We start from the raw sequence: 25779 nt of genomic DNA, 5'->3' as shown, positions 1-25779 counted from the left end.
TCTTGGTTCCTGTTATCTTTTTGCCGGTTTTGCTAGTTTGTTTGACTTTAACTGTTGACTAAAGATCCACATACGGGTGCTTGTAGTACTCTAAAAGGTTTTCTAATTTGTCTTAACATAAAGGATTTTGTTTATCAAGCAGGTTGAGGTTTTCCTGGGTTCATGTGGGTCGAAATGTGCTGCCTATTCCAAAAGTGCCTTTGATGTTGATGATATTAACTCGTGAAAATTTTGTTCCTTACCCCCTGAAGAATTTGTTTCATTTGCTATGACCAGTGTCGTATTTGTGCTAGTGTTGAAGATGTTATTTGGTCATATGAATAGGTGGACTCCAATGTAATTCTTGAATGTGATTGTATAATTGCAGAGTTTTAGTAAAAAATATTTGCAAGTGAAATAATCATGTATGTATCTTCTATGTTAAGTACTTGTATAAATCATTGAAATGTTATGTTATTTTTACCTAACTGGCATAACTTGTGCCATAACTGGAGAATCCTCATTAAAAATGTAAATTTAGTTTCTGGAATCAACTTTTCTCGGAAGAGACGCAACCAACTGGGATGCTTCACCAATGAGACTACAGCGACAAATAGTTGAAGAGGTTCTTTTTTGAAACTTAAAGAATATAAAAAAATCAAGCATAATTTTCATGAATATTCATGAATTTTTTCTCTTTGATGATGATTTGTCTTTCAATATATTCATGAATTTGTTTGGTTTTGTTAGTCAATTTCTCTTTTTATTTCTTTTCATTTAAAAAATCTTTCCGGGTTTACTTCTTCTTTTAACCAATATTCCCACCTAGGGTTGTAAATGAGACGAGACAGATCATGAGCTACTCGAAATCGACTAGGTCAAAGCTCGATAAATACTCGGATCGAATGAATTCGACTCGAATTCTTAACGAGCCGAAAGGAGCTACTTAATACTCAACTCGAAAAGCTCGTGAGCAGCTCGAAAATATAATATATTAAGGGGATGTTTGGTTCAAGTATTGTGGGATTCCCATGGGATGGGAATCCCACATCCCCATGTTTGGTTGGCCGGGAATCTCATTCCCGGTAATGTTTTATTACCAATAGTAGATTTTTTGGGTATATTACCGGGAATGTCATTACCTCTCTTCTCTTAGGTATTGTAACATTACCGGCGTTTTGGACTAAAATGCCCTTAAATTTTTATTTTTTTCAAAAATATCATTCTTCTGTCATTGAATAATAAAAATTCTACGAAGGTTAAATTACAAATTTATCCTTAAATTATTTTAAATTTACAAAAAAAAATCTATAATTAAAATTTTATTTGAAATTCAGGGGTTAAATTTTTTTTTACCCTTTCATTAAACCTTTTTTATATTTTTAATTTTGTAAAAAAATTATATAAATATTATGAATTTAATTTTTTAAAGAAAATATATAAATATTTTACAATTTGTAATATTATACAAATATATAATAAGGATAAATTGGTCAAATATACATTCCAATAATCTTTTATTCCTTTAACCAAATACGGTAATCTTACATTCTTGCTAAACCAACCAAACACAAAATACAACATTCCCAGTAATCTATTCCCTGGTAATCTTTTATTCCCACTGGTAATCTTACATTCCGTGAACCAAACGCATCCTAAGATTTTATTTTTTTTAAATAAATTATTAATAATATTAACATTTATGTGTTGATTTTTTTAAAAAATAGAGTAAGACTTTTATGTATTTAAGATTCAGGTTCGAGTTTGAGTTTGAGGCTTCAATCTAGTTAAGTTTAAGATTTTTTTTCTTCATTTCGAGCCTTTTCGAGATGCTCACGAGCTTTAATTCAGGATTTCGAGTTCGAGTCGAGCTTAAAAATTTTAAGCTCGCGAATTTTCGAGTCGAGTCGAACTCAGCAATATTCGAGCTCGACTCGGCTCGTTTACACCCTTATTCTCACCCCATAATATGTTTTCAACAATGTCAAAGAGTTGTTTCACTTTAGAATTCCTCGTACAGTAATATTTTGGTAACTAATTCTTCCCTTCAATTTAACACGAATATACGTATGCGTATTTAGACATGCAAATGCAAATGCAAATGCAAATGTAAGTATGTGCAATGGTCATTACTTATTTTGGCTTTTCCTTGGGTTCATTCATCACTCTTCATTTTCATGTTTTTGTCCGGAAACGAATAACGGACTTGAATGGTGGGCTTTTGAGATGTTTATATTTTTTAGTGGTGTTTTTTCTCTCTTTTTTGAGGTTTCTTTACCTTGATGAAATAACCAAACACGACATTGCATTCGAATGTTAGATTTTATTGTTCTTACTGTTACTTTTTGCGGGCTTTCCTAATTAATTTATCTGACTTTACCTGTAACCTGTTGGCTAAAGTTAAAAAGGTGTTCTGAGTTTTCTAAATAGGTATATAAACGATATGATTTGTCAAAGCAGGCTGAGGTTTACCTTGGTTCATGTGGGCTGAAAAGTGCCTTTGATCATGTTAATGATAATTACATAGCGCAAACTTGTTCTTTGCCCTCCTCAGCTCGGTTCTTATACCTCCTCTTAGTGAATAGTTTTTAAGATTTTAAGTCTATTCATTTTCTGTTTGTGTAACTCGATAATTGTATATCAGATTCAAGAACATATCATCTGAAATAATAGCATAACAAGTAACCGACCAGAATTCAAGTTTTGTAAGTATGGCGGGAACGGCTGACGGCGGCGGCATACGGCGGACGGCGGCAGCAGACACGGGCAACAGACGGTGGAGAAAACACCTTTTTTTTAGTGAGCTTCTCTCACTAAGATTTTAAAATTTTTGCCCTAATGGATGTTATTTTGATAATCAATGTACACAAATGCTATATGATATGTCATGATTGTTGAGTTTAGGCATTTATGCAAGCAAGAATTGTGACATGATTAAGTCATTTAGTGACTTACTGGAGTAAAATTTTGATATTTCAATGTATTCAGTGTGTTTTTTGTATGTAAAATTCTATATGCAGTTGTGTTTTAATATATGAAACGTTCTTGAGATGTGACTGAAGCATATGATTAAGTCATTTGGTGATGATTGAAGCTGACTTTTGACTTCATAAGTATGAAATTCTCTAATTTGGCTTGAAGAACCACAATTATATGATCAGGTATCGATATTGGCTCATGAGTATAGATACTCAATGGATAGTATCAAATTGCAGCCATGAGAAAATGCGTTGAGTAGTCCTACTATAAAATGTACTTTGGTTTCAAATTTTGAAGGGTTTTTTTCTTCTAAATTATGAGAGTGGACCTGAGATGTATGTAGTTCTATTTGAGAGTATAGCTTAACTCGTTAGAAGAAATTGGTCTTATTTGGCCATTGAGGAAAATCAAGTTAGATTTTTCCATAATTTTCTCTCATCCAACGTTGGAATCAAGGGGAAAATATGACAGCTTTTCACCCTCTCTCACATTCCTTTCGGGCTTGGAGATATACATACATATGAAATGCTTTTTGGAATGCTTTTTCCATTATCATCATCCTTATCTTTGAAATGTTTTTTGAACTTCATAAATATGATGCTTTGTTTGTTGGTATGATGTTTATCGAGTGTTTTGAGCGTCAAACAGGTTCTATGATCAAATTGATGAATGTATTGAAAAACATGCATAAAAATGACGTTATGTGTCCTTATGCTACCCCTATAAGTCTTAATAATATACAAAGACCTTAGACTGAATGTTTATATGGGCACTGGAAGAGATTTTCGAGCTTGAAATAGTTATTTTTGGGTTTTAGTATCGATATTTTTCATATGGTATCAATATCGTATAAAATTAGAGTAAAAATCTAGGTAAAGTGTTCAATTAGTATGGTTTCCCATTCAAGAAGCATCAATACCTATAAAAAAGACATCAATATTGACTTTTCGATATCGATACTAGACTTGAAATATCGTTGTCGAGATCAAAAGTTAGATTCCAACATGTTTTGTTTTGGTACCGTCCAAGAGTGCCGATACCCTAAGGATGAGTATTAATACATTTCTTTGGTATTGATACCTAATGTTATTAAAGTCTAATTCGGTGTCTAAATCGATCAAAGGAGATTGGAAATGATCTATGATGGTTAGATGAGTCTAAAATGAGAATTTAATGCACTAAAGATCAAAAGCAATCAGGATACCTAACTACAGATATGTGATTACACATACATATCAGTGTCTAATTGCCCTCTATGTTAGACAATGTATCTTAACTAGGCATTCCTATTTGTAATTCATCAAGCATAAAAGAAAAGTGGTCAATTTAATAATTTACTTGATTCTTTCTTTGTTAACTTATTTGGTATTATTTATTCTCATGAGTGTTAATATCTCGTTTTGTTTTTTCAATAGTAACTATTTTGTAAATTTTCAGGAGAAGAAAATGTTCTTACCCATGCATTTGCGTATGAAGGCTAACGGAGCTGTACTCTTAAGTCTCAACATGTTATGTTAGGCTTTTTACATTGAAAGACGTTTGTGTAATCATTGAAAAATTATATGTATTTTTACTTTTCTCTTTTAGTTACAGACTGGTATACCTATGTAAAATGATTTTTAGTAATCGCTCGAAAAATATCGAGGCAAATTCATCGATTTATTTATTGAAATTCAATTCCAGACTCCCTGCATGTTCTCAAATTCAAACTCAAATGTGCAGACATATTTATCCTCTACCTCTCTACAAAACCAGAACAAGCACACCAAAAGTGGCAACTAGGTGGTTCCACAGTTCAATAAAACCAGAAAAAAAAAAACAGAAGCATATACATCAGCAAAGCATCAATATAACAGCAGATTATTCTGTCATGTTCATCCTATCCAGTATCATATATGCTGGGAAATGTTTTGGTAAACATAATCGATTTTAACAAATGGAGGGAATTTGAGTTACCCGAGCTGTCCCGAGACGAGCTGAAAGACGGAAGCTTCCATTAAGAGGTTTCCTAGCTTTGGCTGACATAAAGAACAGGGACCAACCCAGCCATTTTACCATCCCTCCCTGGACGCTTTTTCTTCACGTAAAACCATCCATCAACTTCATACTGGATCTCAACCTCTTCTCCAGTTGTTAAGCTCAGCTCATCATCTCCACCTGCACTAAAATCATACAATGCGGTCCCAAATTGTGGATTTCCTGAAGACATGTGATCATCATCCTGGGAATCAAAACTGCGGCCAGCTAAGGGGTTTTCGAATGAATCATGTCGTTCAGGTGATGTATATGGTGGAGGTTCTTCTCTAATCGTTGTACTACTATAAGTAGTTGGTCGAGAACTGAACAATGAAGGATAGTTCATTCCACCAAAGTGAGATGATATGGAAGTTTCAACCGATCCTGTTGACTCCGGAGAAGACGACCCTGATGACCTCGCATCATCTTCATCCATTTCTGTAGTCTCCAAAAGTGTCTTGGCCCACATGTCGTCGTAACTAACAGAATGTCTAGAGACGATGTTCTCATCGACATCTGGTGCGTCGGTTCCGGCACCAGCGAGAAATTCATTGACCCTGTTCACTGCTGGGACATCACCAAGGTTGACTGCCCAGGCATTTACTAGCTCATCATCGAGTGTATCGGATTCGGTAGCAGCCGGTTTCGATTCATAAACAAGATCAGAAATCCCAGTGGCAACAGCTGGGTCATTCAAACCGGCTGATGCACTAATATTATGTCGTGTGCGATATATATCGATGAGTTTCGAACTTATTGGCCCCAAGGGGAGATACTTTGCTCGTGGCACGTAACAAAACAGTGAAACAAGATCCAGCAACCGCTCATGGGTTTCATACAATTTCTTAAGCTCTTCATCTTTCCATTCTTTATTTGCATTATCGTGATTGCGAATTTCCTTGATAAGGTCATCTTGTGCACTATACATTTCATCGAGAACTTTAATCATAGTAGTTATTAGAACTCCCAGTCCTGTACCACTGGCTCCTTGATCTTCTCCATTACTAAGATGCATTTCAGATAACTGAGATTGCACACCACCCTGTGCCAAGGCATGTAAAAATTCATAGATCTGTATCCTAAATGGCTCACCTGACCGAATGGCTACAGTTGTAAGAGCTTGAGCAGCAATAATGCGAACCTCCCAGCTACCGTTGAAAGCACACCTCTGGAGTCGAGTCAATGCACCTGCTAGTGTGGGATTACGGGAGCCGGCAGCAGCAACCATTTTATCTGCATCTAACATCATCAATGCAGTGCCAGGAGGTGTTGCAGACTCCCAAGCATATTCTGAAGCAGCATAGTTAGCATTTTCCCCAAGGAACCACACAGCTGCTTGGACCAATCTCTGTAATGCTATAGCCGACTTCGGATCGGATGCAGATACCCTGTCTACTGATGTAAATCCGGACATTGATCCAGGCTGTGGGGGTGGGAGGTCTAGAACAATAGTGACTGCTTCCAAGGCGGTGTGTTTCCCATTAGGACCAGCTCCAACAAGACAAGTTTTCCAAAGAAGTTGTAAAACATCAGCATCGATTTTCCCTGGAGCTTTAGTAGCAAAAATCCTTGCAAGTTCAAGAAGAGTAACGGCCATATCTGGCGTCGCCTTAAAACGGGCATGCAATGTCAGCAAAACATCATTCAAAAGCGTTGCTGGCCAAGCTGGGTCAGAAAGCTCAGATGCAATAATGGATTTTAGTTCATCAAATGATTCATGTGGACTTTGCATCCAAATCAATCCCTTGATCACCATTGCCCGAACATAAACACACTCACATGCCACAGTTGTTCTAACTACTTCCATTAGCGAAGCTAGCATACCTGCAATTGTACCATTGCCACCAGCTGCATTGGATACACCAGTGGCTCTTCGGATACCTTCAGGATGAGAGCTGTCATTCATATCTGAATCAAATGAATCCACAGTCTCATATTTATTCCTATAAGCTCCTTCATCAAGATCTTGTAAGCCTAAAGCATGTGCCGCAGCTCTGCTTTTGCCCATCTCCAGGACAACTCTAGCAGCAGCATGGAGTACTGGTCTAGAGAAACTACGGAAAGAACTCTCCAACCTTCTCATTACAAGTTCAATGAGAGCTTGTGGGCGCCTTGTCTTTTGAGATTTGTCCTTGGAATTTGATGGTGCTTCTGGTAACTTTAGGATCTCCCTGGTTAAACGGTACCACCCTGCAGCTCGCTCTTCTGTCCTTTCGGTGCTATCATGTTTACCCAATATACATAGAATTGCCTCGAAACAGACTCTTTCACTAGGGTCGAGCAGGAGTTGATAGAGCACAGAGTTGAACTGAGATTTAATGTCAGGCCTCTCATCTAACGATCGAGCCGTTGATATCGTATGGCACAACTTGGCCAGAGAAACTCTAGCAAGCACATCATGCAAATGGAGTACATCATGCAATGCCCCTCCTGGAGCAACAAGCTTTCCTAAAGCCATTGCAACTGCATAAGGGTCTCTTCCGGCTAATTCAGAGATGATTTCCAAAGAGTGCCGAACAGCAACAGGATCGGCAAACAAAATCCCCTGTGCAGCATGATGCAAAAATGCTGGATTTCCAGGATCTAAAGGAAGTCTCCTCAAAGCACTTAGAGCAGCATATTGCAGATTACTTCGGATGATAGCCTCTTTATCGCCGCCTTTAGCACCAAAAATGCCTTTCTTCCGCTTTTGTGGGGCATCACCAACCTTAGCAAGAATGTCAAACACAATTTCATACAATCTGGACAAAATCTCATTGTTGCTTGGTGGGGCAAAAGTAAGTGCCTTCAAAGCTTGTAATTTTCTGGCATGGAATTCAACATCAGTGTTTGTGGCCTCTTTTGTAAGCTGATTAACAATCAGCGGCACAACATCGGCCCTCGTTACTCCTCCACCTGCATCAATGTCAGCCAAAGCATCCCAATTGGGTGTAGGGATCCCACCACCTGGATTTAGACCCTGGGAACCGGTATCTGCTAAAATTCTCGCCAAGTAATAATAGACATAACGCAGGACCATCCGATCCTCACATTGTTGATCCAGCATGAGAAGAGATGGTGCCAAAGAAGGATCAACGGAATTGTAAACAGCAAGTTTGGGAAAAACGTGATGCAACAGTTGCCTCTGAGAACTCTTTTGATCAGACATAGCGGATAGCTCGTGAATACTTCTCGCCAGTTGTACGTATGATACAGGCTTCTTCTTCTTCTGCTTCTGGTGAGAAATAATGTTCGCACGGACGGGGTTGAAAGCTGCCTTAGCGACGGAAATGGTGTCGTTTTGGATCTGCATCAGCGCCGCTCTCTTGGACTTCTTCTCCCCCAACGTGGTCTTGGTCGACACATGATGTGGCTGTTGAGCGGCGGATGGAGACTCCGTCGCCGCTGCCGTCGATGACGACGATGAGGATGCTGTCGCCGGAACTGGCGACGGATCTGCCGATATTAGATCCATGAGCGTCGTCCCCGAAGAATCCTTCAAGAAAAGGTAAAGAATATATATTATTACTCCTATCTTCTATTTTTCTCTACACTAGAAAATTGGGAGCGAGTGGTAGAGGAACTTACCGCCATAGTTGCTTAAAACCGAACTGAACCGTGATCTACCCGTTCTACACGCAATAAGGAAGATGTAGATCCGACAAGTGCCGCTGCGAATAAAAGTCCACAGAGCTTTTCTAGATGGAAGAAGACTTGATTCCAAAATAAACCCTATAAAAAGGGCAAAATATGCAAATAGTCCTCAGTATTCAATTTTAAGCCCCTGAGCTGATTGTATTGTCGATAATGTACTGAATGATACTATGTATATTTAAAAAAAATATTCTAAAAATTTAAAAAATAATATTCATATAAAATCCATAATGAAAATATATATCTTAGATAAATGCTAATAATATTTTTGAAACTAATCTTCTTTATATTATTGTTGACATCCGTTTTTATCCGGATCTATAAAAACATTATATTATTATTATTAATTTATTAATCTATATATTATAATCATTTTTTTTGCAGATCTCTCGTTTTCATCAAACAACCCACTATCCCATTTACATTTTCTCACGAACAACTATCCACTCCCATCGTGCCACCCACTTCCCCTCAAACTCACGCAGTGTGCTCTCCACTTTCAAATCACTTTTAGCATTTTTTTAATTTAAAAAGGGAGAGAGAAACAGAGACTCCAAACCTCTCTCCTACGCGATCACCTTCACCAAACTCAAAGAGCCCGCTTTTTGGCCATCATGCCATGGTGGTCATCTTCTACTTCGACCACTCCCCATGGCGGTCCTATAGCCTTGAATCGAATCCAACAACCCCCAAGACTCTCAGTCTCTTCATATCTCTAAATATGTCGCGATCGAGACTTCTAAATATTGCTCCATTCATCCGTCCGACGAGTGGGTTTCAAGCGGCCATGGAGAAAGATTAAAGAAACCCCACCGTTGTGAAACAATCGGGACCACCTTCACTTTCTAGCGTGGGGGTTTACTGGAGCATGGGTTCAAAGCTATTGATGCATGGTTGCTCGTGTGGCCAGGGGGACCTGCACAAACGGATAACAAAAGCAAAAGGAGGGTTTCTCTTCTCTGATATTGCTGAGGTCGTCGTTTTCCCTCAGTTTATTTTTGCTAATATTCAACAATGGCAGCGGGTTCGACGACGAGGTCTTTCCTTCAAGATGCAGCCATGGAAGAGGTCGTTTCGCCTCTCCGAGTTATTCAGATCGAAGGGCTGGTTATCTTAAAAATAATCAAGCACTGCAAGGAGTTTTCACCGGCTCTGGTTACCGACCAGCTTCTTGGTTTAGATGTTGGCAGTGTCCTTGAAGTTACTAACTGCTTCCTTTTCCCAGTCCGCAGGGAGGACAAGGAGATTGAAGTTGATGGAGCTAATTATCAGCTCGAGATGATGCGATGCCTGAAGGAGGTTAATGTTGATAACAACACTGTTGGATGGTACCAATCAACGATTTTGGGTTCATATCAGACAGTCGAGCTCATCGAGACCTTTATGAATTATCAGGAGAATATAAGGAGGGGTGTGTGCACTATCTACGATCCTTCAAGGTCTAATCAAGGTGTCCTGGCTCTCAAGGCTTTTAAGCTATCTGATTCTTTTATGGAGCTTTCTCGGGCTAATAACTTTACCAGACAGAAGGAATGGAGAAATATAAAAGTAAAAAAGGGACCCATGTTTTAGCATGATTCATTTTGTTTTGAGAAAAGCCCACGTGAAGTTGGTCTTGCGTAAATTCTTTAAATGGTCCTTCAACTATTCTGGTTAAATCTCCTCCTTGGTCTCTGTAAGTTGTACACTTTATATTTTGGTCACTTCAGTTTGTTTTCATTATTTTCAATTTTGATTTTCAATTTTATGCATGTTTTATTTTGGTCACTAGTGAAATTTATTTTGTTTTATTTATTTTCAGTCTCTTAATTTCATAATAATTACATTTTAATCATTAATTTTGTGCATTTGATATTGTGTTTAATTACCAGGTGGTTCTTTAATATTTTTTTCATTTTTTTAGAATTTAACTTTTGTTATTATTTTTTTTCTTTTCATTTTTTTCATTTTTTATTTACTATTTTTTATTTTATTTTGTTTTTCTTTATTTGTTTTATTTTTATTAATTTTCTTTTCTTTTTTATTATATTTATGTATCTATTTTTTATTGTTATATTAACATTTTTCCTTTCTTCTTTTTTCATATTTATTTTTTTCTAACATATTTTTCAGTAGTAATTTTAATCAATCAAAGGTAATTAATTCGAATCGGATTTTTAAATTTAAATTTTCGCAACTAAGACAACCAGAAAATTAATTGGTACCGAAAGGGCGGTTCAAGGGTGTTAATTCTTCCTTGACCGTAACCGACTCCCGAGCCCGACACATTTCTGGTAAAACGCAGATCAGGTAAGATTGTGTCTGATCTACCTAAGTATCGTTTTAAAATGATCGGTGGCGACTCTAACCCAATAATTCAAGTCAAAACCCAATTCCGGGCCCAACCGAAAGACGGTCGCGACAGCTTGGCGACTCCACTGGGGACAAATAAGTAAGTCAGGCCAGAATTATTTTTTGGTTGTCTTTTTATGCGAAAATAGTAAATTTTAATTTATTTATTTATTCGATTCTAATTATTTACCTTTGATTATTTTTCAAATAAATAGTTGTACTGACATTTTTTCTCAATGATTTCAAATTTTTAAAAGTTTATATCTTTGGCTCTGTACCCGAGCTCCAAACTCGTTTTAAGTGGGGGTGAAAACGATGCTCTCGTAAGAATTTATTCTCCGTATGGGCCTAGCAAGTAACCTTCGAGATTCATATACCTTATGCTTTCGTGGGAATTTATTCTCCGTATGGGCATAAGGGAATGTTTTCTCACGAGTTTAACTTAGTTCACACAAGCTTGTAATGGGCTTAGGACTAAGGGTTTGGCAAGCCCAAGGGGGCACCAGCAAGGAGAACTTGGGTACCCTTTTTAGAACCTGAACCGGGAGACTATGGAGAATTAGAGCCTACCCCAAAACCTCATTTCAAACATTAGGCTGCTTTGAGATTATTTTCTGCTTTATTTCATGTTCAAAGCATGTGAACTAGAAATTTATGCGGTTAGGACTTGTTCAAAATCAACTTGTGGGATAGAGATCATGTCTGGGTAGGAATTAAAGCATGTAGGGTATGATTTTTATTTTCATGATTGTTTTTTATCTTTACCTCACTAACGTTTTTCATTTTTGTTCTCTTTTATTTTATTTTTCATTTTTTGCATCACTTATTCAAAAGAGGTGTTGATCCACCAAAAACGTGTTCGTTAAACGTAAATAATCTGTATTAATAGACAAAGAGGTTATAATACAAGGGGTGAAAAATGCATAAGTCCCGTTCAAAAGGGTCCGAGATTTACACTATGCACACCAAAAGTCGACTTTTTGAGCTGGCAAAGGTTGCAGGGGCAAGACGAGAAAATGTTATTGACCTGGAGAGCTCCCTTCAAAGACAACATGTCATTTTTGACAAATTCAAGGAGCAAGCTTTAGATAGTTCCTATCGATGGAGGGCTCCAATGGTGCTTATGTTAGGAACAGGGTCAACATAGAGTAAAAACTGAAGATGCTGTCATTCGAGACTTTTTGGGGCAAGCAGCTCGTCACTTGCGCAGCTTAGCCAAAGGAGCTGAAACAACTCGATAGGGTATTCAACAGGTGACAGAAAATATGGAAGACGAATAAACTTTTCAGAGGTTGTTCGAGATCTATACCATCAAAATGTTTTTTGTCTCTTCAGACATAACACTTTTGTCCCCAATAAGAATTATTTATAATAACAGACACATTTTTTGGATCAATGCCTCGAACATTGCATGCATTATGCATTTAAACATATATGTCATTTTGTTATTTTCATTTCTTTACATTTACATTAGCTAACAAGAGTTGGACACACCACATCCACAAAACACTCGTTCAAATAGAAATGAGCAAGAATTCTACGATGAAAGCAATGACACTTCCGAAGTAGAAATCTGTTCATCTTAGAGTACATCAAAAGGAGCCCCGACAAGTGAAACGGTTGAAAAATGGGGAGCAAGTGTAGATGAAGGCCCTGATCCTCGACATTCTGGGGCATCCTAATGAGGTTTTATTCCATTTTGCAACATCCTGTTTGGACTTGTTTTTCTGAACTTTCTCATATTTCTTTTTGAAACCTATTTTTGAACTTTGACATATTTCTTTTTATGAGGATATTTCAATGAATTTACACTGAGAATTGATTCGAATTTACAACTTGAAATTCTTTGAATATCAACTGAATTAAAAAACTCTGTAAATGATTTATAGTTACATATCTTTGACAAAGTAACACAATTAAAAGCCAATAAACCAAAGGACTTTGACCTTACCCAGAATATACACTCGAACACCATATACTTCTCTTACAAGAACCGATATAGCCTTCTCATCTCATCAGGGTATAAATAAGAGGCTTGGCATTTAGGTATGCATAGGTGCGGACAACATGGGGCATCTTTTGCATATGACATTACTATACTTTTTGTTTAGGACGTTTAGTGATGATAATAATCTTCACAGATGGAATAGTCGAGTAGGTGAATCTAGTTTAGGTCAGTTGCTTGGAAATTGAACTCTAAACATGAGATTCCTTGACTTTCAAAAACACCTAGACTATAACAGGTTCTTCTTGACAAACTTAAGAAGTTGAATCCGTATACCTAAATTATAATTATATATATACAATAAAGCTTGAGTTGTCCCTTTAGAGCAATTGGTTAAACGCCCCGGCTTTATGGATAATATTCAGCTAGCCTGATAAAGGTGATTATACTATACGATAAAGCTTGAGTTGTCCCTCTAAGGCAATTGGTTAAACGCCCCAGCTTTATGGATAAGATTCAACTAACCTGATAAAGGTGTTTACATATTGAGTTATCCCTCTAGAGTAATTGGTTAAACGCCCCGTCTTTATGGATTCAGCTAGCCAGACAATGGCGAATTAAATTTATTTAAATAAGGAGTTTGGGTAAAAATGGACTAAAGGAGTTAAGGAACACCTGTTATAGTCAAATTCACACGAGCACTCAAGAATGTCATTTTTAGACCGATATTTCTGCACTACCTTTGTTAGAGGAGCTTACAAAACTTGAACAAATGAAAGATTTTAGAGAACCGAAATAGAAGGTCTAGTAATTGATAATGTTAGTTGCGTCATTTTGTCCGCATCCAATTAAAATATCAAGTCAAATAAAAAACATGTTGCAACAATCGTAAAAAATGACATTTTTTATGGCTGAAACCTTAGGTCAACCTAAAGCCAACTCATCCACTTGAATATTTGTCAAAGAGTTATAATTCTGAAAGCATTAAAAGAGCTATTGATTCCTTTGATATTCTTTGAACTCATGTTTATGATTTGATTCGATTTGATTGTGATCCTGAATTAAGGGGCAATGTTTTACTTCTTCTATTTTCATATCCTTTTTTCCTTCCTAAATAAGAGAAAGGAAAAAACTTTTTCAAACAGAACAGTCTCAAATGTGAAAAGTCTTGGAAGCTTTGAGGCTCATTTCGCCTCTATTAAAGAAAGAACAAACAATGCTCTTGAAAACAATCAGTTCGAGAGACCAGATAGAACTTGTTACATCGTCAACATCCTGAAAAGAAAATGGGGCATGATCGGTTCCAAGGATCAAGGTCGGCAGGCTAAGCACAAGACTCCGTCCAAGATTAATTCATGTTGCATAGATCTTAGACATATTTAAGAGCATCACATTGATCATTTTAGCATACATAATTTTTTGCAGCTTTTTGAGTCAAGTTTCAACTTCAAAACGAAATATACTCGATTCAAAAGCACATTCAAAAGTTGATGGTGATTGCTCAACCTCACAGCGAAGGGGCGACTGTCTGACGACAAAATAACATTCCGAGTCTCGTTCAGAGTCAATTTCAACTTCACAGCGAAGGATATTGAACTCGAAGTGACACAATTTGTTTGAAATAAGATTTCAACTCCACGACGGATGATATCCAACTCAAAACCAATTTTCTTGAGACTGGATTTCAACTTCATGACGAAGCATATCCAACTCAAAGCAACATACAATATTTGGATTTAAACTTCATGACGAAGGATATTCAAGTCAAGGCTCAACTTCACGACGAAGGGGTCATCCAAGATTTCAACTCCACGACGGAGGATATCGTGCTCACAAACCCACGATTTCAACTTCACGACGAAGGATATCGTTCCAACTCTAGATTTGATTTCAACTTCACGACGAAGGATATCAAATTCAAAGCTCAACTTCACGGCGAAGGGGCTTCCCAGTTTCATTCAGAGCCAATTTCAACTTCACGGCGAAGGATATTGGACTCGAAGCAAAATTCATCTTTAGATTGGATTTCAACTTTACGACGAAAGATATCTAATTCAAGTCTCAACTTCACAACGAATGGGCCATCCACGGTTTCAACTTCACGACGAAGGGAATCGTGCTCACTAGCAACATTCATCTTTAGATTGGATTTCAACTTCACGACGAAGGATATCCAATTCAAGGCTCAAATTCACAACGAATGGGTCATCCACGATTTCAACTTCACGACGAAGGATATCGTGCACACAAGCAAAATCCATCTCTAGATTGGATTTCAACTTCACGACGAAGGATATCCAACTCAAATAAGGAGTGTCTGTTAACACACTTTCCAGTTTCAGAGTCAATTTCAACTTCACAGCGAAGTATATTGGCCTCTAAACAACAACTTACATTGGATTTCAACTTTACGGCGAATGATATCCAATTCCAAGGTTCAACTTCATGACGAAGGGGCCATATATGATTCCAAACGAAAGGTATTGTACCCCAATAGATTGACCCAACTTCACGACGAATGAATCATCTGTAACACAGCAACACCGAAATCTTCTGGACAAGTTTCACCTTCACGATGAAGTATCTTGAGCTAAAAGACAATCCTGGAGTCACTTGCCAAAAGCTCTGAGTTCGATTTCAACTTCACGACGAAGGATATCATGCTCAGAATTTTACAGTTCAACTCAACTTCACAAGTCACAACGAAGAAGTCACACACGATTTCAACTTCACGATGAATGATATCGTGCTCAATAGATCGACTTAGTGTCACAGCAAACACTATCAAGTCTCAAATTAAAGAGAACCGGACAAAAAATTGTTGTCTTTTTCATCTTTGCCATATTCTTGTTAACATAAAAATGTGCAAAGAGGAACAACTGTAGACACCCATTTTTGTCCAGGTCTACAAAGACATTATATTATATTATTATTATTATTTTATTATTATTAATTTATTAATTTATATATTATAATCATTTTTTTGCAGGTCTCTCATTTCCATCAAACAACCCACTATCCCATTTACATTTTCTCACGAACAACTACCCACTCCCATCGTGCCGACCACTTCCTCCTCAAACTCTCGCAGTGTGCTCTCCACTTTCAAATCACTTTTAGCATTTTTTTAATTTAAAAAGGGAGGGAGAAACAGAGACTACAAACCTCTCCCACGCGATCACCTTCATCAAACTCAAAGAGGCCGCTTGTTGGCCACCATGCCATGGTGGTCATCTTCCACTTCGACCACTCCCCATGGTGGTCTGATGGCCTTGAATCGAATCCAACAACCCCCAAGACTCTCAGTCTCTTCATATCTCTAAATATGTCGCGATCGAGACTTCTAAATATTGCTCCATTCATCCGTCCGACGAGTGGGTTTCAAGCGGCCATGTAGAGAGATTAAAGAAACCCCACCGTTGTGAAACAATCGGGGCCACTTTCACTTTCTAGCGTGGGGGTTTGCTAGAGCATGGGTTCAAAGCTATTGATGCATGGTTGCTCGTGTGGCCAGGGGGACCTGCACAAACGGATAACAAAAGCAAAAGGAGGGTTTCTCTTCTCTGATATTGATGAGGTCGTCGTTTTCCCTCAGTTTATTTTTGCTAATATTCAACAATGGCAGCGGGTTCGACGACGAGGTCTTTCCTTCAAGATGCAGCCATGGAAGAGGTCGTTTCGCCTCTCCGAGTTATTCAGATCGAAGGGCTGGTTATCTTAAAAATAATCAAGCACTGCAAGGAGTTTTCACCGGCTCTGGTTACCGACCAGCTTCTTGGTTTAGATGTTGGCAGTGTCCTTGAAGTTACTAACTGCTTCCTTTTCCCAGTCCGCAGGGAGGACAAGGAGATTGAAGTTGATGGAGCTAATTATCAGCTCGAGATGATGCGATGCCCGAAGGAGGTTAATGTTGATAACAACACTGTTGGATGGTACCAATCAACGATTTTGGGTTCATATCAGACAGTCGAGCTCATCGAGACCTTTATGAATTATCAGGAGAATATAAGGAGGGGTGTGTGCACTATCTACGATCCTTCAAGGTCTAATCAAGGTGTCCTGGCTCTCAAGGCTTTTAAGCTATCTGATTATTTTATGGAGCTTTCTCGGGCTAATAACTTTACCAGACAGAAGGAATGGAGAAATAGAAAAGTAAAAAGGGACCCATGTTTTAGCATGATTCATTTTGTTTTGAGAAAAGCCCAAGTGAAGTTGGGCTTGAGTAAATTCTTCAAATGGTCCTTCAACTATTCTTGGTAAATCTCATTCTCGGTCTCTGTAAGTTGTATCCTTTATATTTTGGTCACTACAGTTTGTTTTCATTATTTTCAATTTTGATTTCTAATTTTATGCATGCTTTATTTTGGTCACTAGTGAAATATATTTTGTTTTATTTATTTTTGGTCTCTTAATTTCATAATAATTACATTTTAATCACTAATTTTGTGCATTTGATATTGTGTTTAATTACATGGTGATTCTTTAACATTTTTTTTCATTTTTTTAGAATTTAACTTTTGTTATTATTATTTTTTTCATTTTTTTCGTTTTTTATTTACTATTTTTTATTTTATTTTATTTTTTCTTTATTTGTTTTATTTTTATTATTTATCTTTTCTTTTTTATTATCTTTATTTATCTATTTTTTTATTGTTATATTAACATTTTTCCTTTCTTCTTTTTCATATTTATTTTTTTCTAACATATTTTTTCAGTAGTAATTCCAATCGATCAAAGGTAATTAATTCGAATCGGGTTTTTAAATTTAAATTTAAATTTTAAATTTTCACAACTAAGACAATTGGAAAATTAATTGGTACCAAAATGGCGGTTCAAGGGTGCTAATCTTTCCTTGACCGTAACCGACTCCCGAGCCCGACAAATTTATGGTAAAACGCAGATCATGTAAGATGGTGCCTGATCTACCTAAGTATCGTTTTAAAATGATCGGTGGCGACTCTAACCCAATAATTAAAGTCGAAACCCAATTTCAAGCCTAACCGAAAGACGACCGCGACAATTATATAATTGGTCTCTTATATGTATACAAAATTACGAGATCAGTGTACACTAAACTAATTCTGTATGGTTTTGCATATAAGTCTTATTTTAACAAATCAATCAGATAATAGCGAGTTTGTTTTTTGTACAAGGATGGTGAAACTTCTTTCAATGATAAAAAGATTGTTATAGATTTTGTTTATTTTTTTTAGTAATTTTCTCAAAAAAGTATATATAATTCAATCATAAGTGAAGACGATAATTCTCGATGACATCTTTATCTCGTGGTTGGCAATTCTTCGCTTTTTTCGGATAAAATCTTTGCTCCTCAACAATAAAACCTTCTTCTGAAATTCAACAATAAATAAAATAATAGTAATTAAAAAGCAAAATATATAACCATTGTCATTTCTATTGCTATTATCATTGCTGTTATCATTGTCATTGTTCGTTACCATTGTTATTTTTATTGCCATTATCGTTGTTATTGACACATTGTTCATTATCATTATCGTTGCCATTCTGCGGAATTTGAAGGAATTCTGAAAGTTCCAAGGACGGCCGTTACTGGCGCTTCCCTTCGTTGGCACACCGATCGTGTGCCCTGCAGCGGCCTCCCCTCTGCCCCAGCCGACTTGATAAAGTAATTCCCTCCAGACAAAGGTAAATTATAAGCGTTTTGTCAGGTCTTTTCTTTTCTTTTTTCTGCTATCCCTTCACAGTTTCCTTGCAAAATTCTACAACATTTGTCTAGAGTTTGATATTATACATGTGACAAAGATGTTTTGTTTGATTTTTTTTTATCTAATTTCTTTGACAAAGTTATGACAAGTAGGACAAATTTAATGAGTTTTCTCGACAGGATCTTCGACTCATATTTGGCAGCCAATCATGACGGCCGGGTCCGAAATTACAGCCACCTCAAGTTACTGGTTGAATTGGAGGTTCTTTGTTTGTGCACTTTTCATCTTGTTCTACTTGGTCGTGGCCGCAATTTTAATTTCGAAATTCGAAGGCGGTCGAAAATCGAATCCTCGGGGTCGAAATAATCGTAAGGTAGCTCCAGGTGTGGTATACGAGGAGGAAGCTTGGAATACATGTCTTAGAAGCATTCATCCTGCTTGGCTGCTCGGTTTTCGAATGTTCGCTTTCATTACGCTGTTAACATTGCTCGTGATCAATGTCTTCATCGACGGAATGAGCATATTCTTCTTTTATACTCAGTGAGTGATATATATATATACAGCTTATATATTCTGCAACTGCATTGATTCTTGTTCTATCATTGTGGACTTAGCTGATGATTTATTCTCTTATGTTCCTGAACAGGTGGACATTTACTTTGGTCACAACATACTTTATGGTATGTCTCTTGTACCATTTTTATCATCTCCATATGTTCCTTTCGAACAACGGTACTTCGTCGTTTTTCGATTGCTGATATTCTCTGTTTTGATTGTAGCTTGGATGTGTAATCTCCATATACGGATGTCAAAAACACTGGGCACAAGCTTGTCGTGATAGCGTCGATGGTGAAAGTTTAGATACTGAGCAAGGCACCAATGAGTCCGGCCATTCGAAAGACAGCAAAATAGCTGGTGGATGGATTTATGCCTTCCAAATTATGTATCAAGTATGTTTTCTTCTAATCAGTTTCCAAAATGTTGTGTAAAATACCTGCACATTGTCTTGCCTGCCTTTTTCACCTGGTTTTTAATTATTTGCTGTCTTTGAATAGGCTTCTGTGGGTGCGTCAATGCTCACTGATTTAGTATTTTGGATCATTCTTTTTCCGTATCTGAGGTCCATACCATACGGTGTGGATTTGGTAAGTAAGCCAACACCGCAAACTAGAATTTTATTCGGAACTTGTGTTGCTGTGCATATGATTGAAACAATTTTAACTGCAGATTCTTATTGTCTGCATGCACTCTGTCAATGCTGTTTTCCTACTCTGTGACACAGTTTTGAATTGCTTTGTGAGTTTTGCTTCTGTTTAGTACTCATGGTTACATCTCATTTCGAGCCTCTTTCGACGAAATCACGAAGCTAATTGTACCTTATTTTCCCCTGCAGCGGTTCCCCTTTTTTCGAATTGCATATTTTTTCTTATGGACCAGCATCTTCGTTATATTCCAGTGGCTTGTGCATTCTTATTATAACCTTTGGTATAGTTCCACGTCTGTTTTACGGATTTTACTGTTTCTATTTGGTTAAAGTCTTTACTCTCATACTGTGGCATCCGTCTCTTTGCAGGTGGCCATATCCGTTCCTCGACTTGACACCGTTTTATGCTCCGTTTTGGTACACGTTTTAATCTTCATTATGCTACACATACGCACGACATTCTCTGTGTATGTTGCTAACCGTATCCATTGCTATGTCGGACCGAACAGGTACCTTGCAGTCGGAACGATGCACTTACCGTGCTATTGCGCCTTTGCTTTACTTGTTAAATTCAAGGAATCGTCACTGTCAAGGTTGTTTCCTGAGTCCTACCGGAAAGTCACATAAAAAGGAGGAGATTTCCCGCATAGAAATTCCGGATTAACACCGACGGCTAGCAGGAAGAGTACAAGAACTCGGTGTCTTCATTTCGGTTGTGTACTAATTATCATGAAAGTGTATAGAATCCCAGATAGTCAGTTTTATCAAACACCAGGATTCAATTTGTACAACATGTATCGAAAATAAAACACCCCAGGGTTAGGATTCTTCGAATCTTTTGCTATGAAACCCGAGGTTCTTCGGTGTTATTCGCCGGAGAAATCGATGGGCGAGACATGTATGTTCTTGCCTCGGCTATGCCAATATGAAACAAAATCCTGAAGGCAATCAGAGTTTCATGAAACTAAATCAATGAAATACATTCTATTCATGCAAATCTGCAATTTTGTCAAGAAAATTAGATGCAAATCTGATAAGAAAATCTACAAGAACGCCTAAGATGAATCCAAAGATTACCATGAAAATTTTCATAATCATTTCCAGCTGTATTATTTCAATCAAATCCAAGGAAATTTCTCCTGGCCATTACGAGACAAGGCACCTTAACTCTATCAGCTGAGCTGCAATTGAAAATTTATTTATTTTTTCACCACAATTTACAGGCTGGGAAGAATAAGAGATGTCTGAAAATGAGAATGGGGAAATTGGACATGTATTTGTCATCCTCTTCATTTGGTTTCAATTCTCAAACTCCCAGTATTGCACAGCCTGTAGACTTATGTCCAGAATTTATTGTCTGAATTGCATCAAATATGTAAAACTTAATTTTTACTTGTTTTCCCACATCGGGGAAAGTACACATTCATGCCATTTATGGTTCTATTAAATCACCGCTTTTGGCCTTTTGTTTCCTTTTTCTGAAGCAAAGTATGATAAACGCTAATGTTTATTGTTCTATTTATTACTATATTATTTCATACTCCAAAGAAGAAGAAAAAATGTATATATTTTAAATGAACAATAAATTCAAGGGTAAAATATATTAATGGTCATTGAACTTTTCTAAAGCTTTCATTTAGGTCCCTCAACTTTTAAAACTTGCAATATAGTCCTCTAACATTTAGTCCGTTTGTAATATGGTCCCCGACATGACCGGTCGTTTGACGCCGTTACACTGTCGTTAGTACGTTTGCAATATGATCATTGAACTTTTCAGGCGCTTGCATTTAGGTCCCCCAACTTTTAAAACTTACAACACAATCATCAATTTCATTTTAAACCCCAAATTCTTTTTCGATCTCAAATTTCCTTTTTTGCTTCTCTCTTCTCATTTCTAGCGTAACTTTTCAGTCGGGATACATGGGAAATTCTAATCTAACTTTGAATTATATGGAGGTGTTAACTTGAATAAGGGTCCATTGAGAGAAGACTCGACCAAGAGACTATCGGGACCATCAAAGATTCAAGGTGTAATGTTAGATACAGGTCATATCGCAAAGGTACTAACGGCAGTGTAACGGCGTCAAACGGTCGGTTACATCGGGGACCATATGCAAATAGACTAAATGTTGGAGGACTGTATTGTAAGTTTTAAAAGTTGGGGGACCTAAATGAAAGCTTTAGAAAAGTTCAATGACCATTACTATACTTTACCCTAAATTAATAATGAAAATGTAAAATAACTTTATATAAGTAAATTTTTATCATGTTTATTGAAGAAAAATAAAGTATCAGTGTTTTTTCATTTGATAAAATAGATTATCAGTGTTAAATAGAATATAAAAAAAATTATAATAACAAAGAGGCTAAATTTTGGTGTATGTTATGGGTGTATGAATAACAAAATATCAAATTACAATGACTTAATTAAGACCTTGAAAATAAAACTAAAATGAATTAAAATAAATCCTAAACAAAATAAAAATAAATAAATGACATTTTAGTCTCCAAAATTATATCTTGTTTTTAATTTGGTGTTTGGAGAGTTTTCTATTTAATTTGATCTTTGAATTTTCAATTACGATGCATATTATCAAATATGTATTTTTAAAAAATTTATAAATTTTTTAAATTTAATATAATTATACATAAGGTGATACGTTTTTATATTGTTTTATGAATTTTTTGTATGAGATATAAAAATATACATTCTTTTTAGAGTTGAACACATATATTAATAACATAAATTGTTTGTACGAGATTGATATAAATAAAATTGTAGGATGAACACTATTAGTAAAATGGACAACAAACATGAAGAAATTCGAATTTCATAATAGACACGTACCTATCCTAGACAATACTTGCATCAGTCACCGATCGAAAAGTTAAAAAAATTAAAGTAAATTAAAAATATAATTTAATCTTAAAAACGTATAAAAGGATATCAAAAGATTCTTAAATGGGGAAAAAATCTATTTGGATTTGAATATTTTTCCAGGAAAAAGAAAGAAAGGAAAATACAAGCAACCAACTACCTGCCATCTTCATTAACTAGCAAGTCCCTCCTCACCAAGGTAAATTCTAATGTGCTTTGCTTTGCTTTACTTTTGCTTTGTCTCTCTTACTGTACGATACAAAGAAGAAGCAAAGCATATTCCCATATATGAACGTGTACTTACTTGTCCGATAAATTCATTCCTCACCATTCTTATTCGTAAATTGTAAGCGACTTAATACCCCATCTTTCTTTTTCATTGATATCGACCTTCTTTCTCCCATTTTTAATCTCATCAAAGCTTTATGGCAGTAACCCCTCTAAAGTAAGGAATCTCTTCTCTGTTTTCCTTTATTTTCTTTCATTTTTCATGTTGTTTTTAGTTTTAGTATTCCTTCCTCTGCCTCTGCCTACAGTTTTCCTTTCACATTTTCCTGAATTTTCTTTGCTTTTTCGTTCTTGAAGATATTGTTATTTGATTTTTTAGGATTACCCTTTTTTGAGCTTTCATGTTGTGTTTAGTTAAGTTGATTTTCATTTGTTCATAAAGAAACTATGATAACCAATGGAGCGAGTAAGATTAATCTCTTGAGTTTCTTATCAGGATCATCGACACATACTTGGCAGCCGGTCATGGCGGCCGATACGGCCACCGTGAGTTACTGGTTGAATTGGAGGTTCACACTTTGTGCATTGTTCATCTTCACCACTATGGTTGTGTCAGCTGTTATAATCTGGAAATTTGAAGGTAGGAAAAGATCAGAAGATGGAGATAATAATAAAGAAGCTCCTGGGATTTTATATGAAGATGAAGCTTGGAATACATGTCTCAGAAGCATTAACCCTGCTTGGCTACTTTGTTTTAGACTGTTTGCTTTCTTCATGCTCTTGGCCTTGCTTCTAGCCAATGTCGCCGTCGATGGAACCGGCATATTTTACTTTTATACTCAGTGAGTAATGAATCTCTACACCTTATCATGAGCTTTCTCGTTGATCATTGTTGTTGCCGATTCTTTTTCAGTATAACAGATGTGTTTTTGTTCCTGAACAGGTGGACATTTACTTTGGTCACAATATACTTTGGGGTATGTCTCTTGTTCCGTTTTCATCATCTCTATTGATCGTTTCGAAGTATGATGCTCCCTCGATTTCAAGTTGCAAGAATGTCCTTTAATAACTTGTTGATGTATGCGCTACAATTGTAGTTTGGATCTGCAATTTCCATTTATGGATGTCAAAAGCACTTAGGAAATGTCGGTGGTGATAGGACTGATCATATAAGTTCAGATTTTGAAGGCACCTACACGCCTCCCATTGTTGGAGAAACCGCAATTGCGTCCAACCGGTCCAAACATTTTGATACGTACCGATCACCTTATTATCCTCCCAGAGCAGGTGCATGGACTTATGCCTTTCAAATCATGTATCAGGTATGTCCTCCTAGAATTGCTTCTGTAGTAATTATTATATAGTTTAGATACATAGATGAAGTCATTGTGATTGGCCTAATGAATATGATGCCCTGGTCAAGCAGAGTTTTTGAAATTCTGGGTGGATTGACTGTATGATTATTGTTTTACCTTGAATAATGCTCTTCTGTGACTTTCTCCTGATTTTTCGTCATTTCGGTGTCAACCGATAGACTTCTGCAGGTGCTGTAATACTCACTGATTCGGTGTTTTGGCTCATTCTTTTTCCGCTCCTGACGGCCAAAGATTACAGTCTGAATTTCGTAAGTACGAGACTGCGAACTCTAGTTTCCCTGAGATGTTTCTTCCTTTATTTGTATGACATCCTTGTATCTGGGATTTATGTACACAATGTCAACTGCAGCTGCTCGTCTGTATGCACTCGGTCAATGTCGTTTTTCTTGTTGGTGACACAATATTGAATTGCATGGTAAAGTTTCCTTTTGCTGATCATCTACGTAGCATCTCATTTACAGTATCTTCTGATCATTTACAAAGCTGATTTCAGCGTTTACTTGCAGCCGTTCCCGTTCTTCCGAATCGGATACTTTGTTTTATGGACAGGCACATTCGTCGTCTTCCAATGGATCATCCATGCTTGTATTAACCTCTGGTAATCTCATATTACCATCTCACCGTTTAGCTCTCTTTTGTGAAAGGCTCTGTTCTCACATTGTGGCACCCATCTCTTTGCAGGTGGCCATATCCATTCCTTGACTTATCGTCGTCATATGCTCCTTTATGGTACGCATTCGATCATCTTGGTACTGCATTTAACTCGTTCGTACGTCCCGCTAACGTGCTACCATATCCGTTGCTATGTACGATTGAAACAGGTATATGGGAGTAGGACTGATGCACATCCCATGCTATGGCATCTTTGCTTTGATGATTAAACTCAAGGATTTTGCTATGTGGTGGACATCCCCCGAATCGTTTCGGAAAAGGACGTGAAAAGAGGGATCGGTGGTCGAAACCCGGGGACGCCGTCCATTATCACGAAGCCGGTAACAATTTATACCGAAAACATAATCGAGTTTGTATAGAAACCATTGTCGACATGGTAAATACACAAGATACATATCCTTAAACCCTGGCTCATTGTCCGCTCTCAGGACTCACATATGTTAAGAGTAAATAGAAGGCTGAGATTTGTGAAGCCGTTGGGTTCTTGTTAGGAATCTGTTAGTGGTTAGTTACAATTTGTTGGTGGGTTGTTTTGGTTTTGTTGGTTAGTTATCAGTATTTGGGATATGAAACATTGTACTGGGCCTGGTGCCAAACAACTATTGAATCCAATTTGTTTGTTAATGAGATTTTCATCAGGTGGCACATTTCTCTTTATTCTCTTGCTATTCCGTTCATCTTCTTCCGTGATTTCAGTTCTCCGGCCACCGTAGTTTTAACGTGGTATCAAATGTTTTGTTTCCAATCCGCATCCTCGCTTCGGTTGTTCTCCTCAGTCTGATCTAGATTTGCAAAGGCCACATTCGATCACAAAAATCGATTATCAAAATAATTCAAAAATTTAAAATAATATA

At 36.9% G+C, this 25779-nt stretch overlaps 5 protein-coding genes across 8 annotated transcripts; 4 read left to right on the top strand and 1 right to left on the bottom strand.

Annotated features, from left to right (window-relative positions):
- Positions 1–4892: 4892 nt before the first annotated feature.
- On the bottom strand, positions 4893–8632 carry LOC120125377. Its single transcript, XM_039143803.1, has 2 exons — positions 8542–8632; positions 4893–8449 (listed from the first exon to the last, which is right to left on the bottom strand). The coding sequence occupies exons 1-2, from the start codon at positions 8545–8547 to the stop codon at positions 4967–4969; spliced, it is 3489 nt and encodes a 1162-aa protein (XP_038999734.1). The 5' UTR covers positions 8548–8632; the 3' UTR covers positions 4893–4966.
- Positions 8633–9621: 989 nt separating this feature from the next.
- LOC120125290 (eukaryotic translation initiation factor 3 subunit H-like) lies at positions 9622–10179 on the top strand. Its single transcript, XM_039143760.1, has one exon. It carries the CDS (start codon positions 9622–9624, stop codon positions 10177–10179), a length of 558 nt encoding a protein of 185 aa, XP_038999691.1.
- Positions 10180–16501: 6322 nt separating this feature from the next.
- Positions 16502–17143, top strand: LOC120125289 (eukaryotic translation initiation factor 3 subunit H-like). Its single transcript, XM_039143759.1, has one exon. The coding sequence runs from the start codon at positions 16502–16504 to the stop codon at positions 17141–17143; it is 642 nt and encodes a 213-aa protein (XP_038999690.1).
- A 1632-nt stretch (positions 17144–18775) lies between these two features.
- LOC120125287 lies at positions 18776–20201 on the top strand. The gene is made up of 7 exons (XM_039143758.1): positions 18776–19107; positions 19214–19247; positions 19347–19517; positions 19623–19712; positions 19795–19863; positions 19961–20052; positions 20141–20201. The coding sequence occupies exons 1-7, from the start codon at positions 18776–18778 to the stop codon at positions 20199–20201; spliced, it is 849 nt and encodes a 282-aa protein (XP_038999689.1).
- A 2714-nt stretch (positions 20202–22915) lies between these two features.
- Positions 22916–25554, top strand: LOC120125222. Of its 4 annotated transcripts, XM_039143702.1 has the most exons (9): positions 22916–23094; positions 23374–23719; positions 23821–23854; positions 23975–24199; positions 24412–24501; positions 24603–24668; positions 24760–24851; positions 24935–24982; positions 25075–25554. In XM_039143702.1, exons 2-9 carry the CDS (start codon positions 23403–23405, stop codon positions 25190–25192), a joined length of 990 nt encoding a protein of 329 aa, XP_038999633.1. In that variant the 5' UTR covers positions 22916–23094; positions 23374–23402; the 3' UTR covers positions 25193–25554. The 4 variants fall into 4 exon arrangements, with proteins under 4 accessions (XP_038999633.1, XP_038999634.1, XP_038999635.1 ...); XM_039143701.1 differs by lacking the exon at positions 22916–23094 and having other exon boundaries at positions 23295–23719; XM_039143703.1 differs by lacking the exons at positions 22916–23094; positions 24412–24501 and having other exon boundaries at positions 23293–23719.
- The last annotated feature ends 225 nt before the right edge of the window (positions 25555–25779 follow it).

Source organism: Hibiscus syriacus, unplaced genomic scaffold, assembly GCF_006381635.1.
Source record: "Hibiscus syriacus cultivar Baekdansim isolate YM2019G1 unplaced genomic scaffold, ASM638163v2 tig00110430_pilon, whole genome shotgun sequence".
Lineage (NCBI taxonomy): Eukaryota > Viridiplantae > Streptophyta > Magnoliopsida > Malvales > Malvaceae > Hibiscus > Hibiscus syriacus.
Note: the sequence above shows the minus strand (reverse complement) of the source record. Positions and strands in the feature narration are given on the sequence as shown.

Bases quoted from the DNA above. Each gene is read 5' to 3' on its own strand.
- LOC120125289 (XM_039143759.1), top strand. From the start codon at position 16,502: ATGGCAGCGGGTTCGACGACGAGGTCTTTCCTTCAAGATGCAGCCATG.
- LOC120125222 (XM_039143701.1), top strand. From the start codon at position 23,325: ATGATAACCAATGGAGCGAGTAAGATTAATCTCTTGAGTTTCTTATCA. The intron at 23,720-23,820 runs GTGAGTAATGAA...GTTCCTGAACAG, and splicing joins ATATTTTACTTTTATACTCA to GTGGACATTTACTTTGGTCA. The intron at 24,983-25,074 runs GTACGCATTCGA...CGATTGAAACAG, and splicing joins TCGTCATATGCTCCTTTATG to GTATATGGGAGTAGGACTGA.
- LOC120125287 (XM_039143758.1), top strand. From the start codon at position 18,776: ATGACGGCCGGGTCCGAAATTACAGCCACCTCAAGTTACTGGTTGAAT. The intron at 19,713-19,794 runs GTAAGTAAGCCA...TTTTAACTGCAG, and splicing joins TACCATACGGTGTGGATTTG to ATTCTTATTGTCTGCATGCA. The intron at 19,864-19,960 runs GTGAGTTTTGCT...TTTCCCCTGCAG, and splicing joins ACACAGTTTTGAATTGCTTT to CGGTTCCCCTTTTTTCGAAT.
- LOC120125290 (XM_039143760.1), top strand. From the start codon at position 9,622: ATGGCAGCGGGTTCGACGACGAGGTCTTTCCTTCAAGATGCAGCCATG.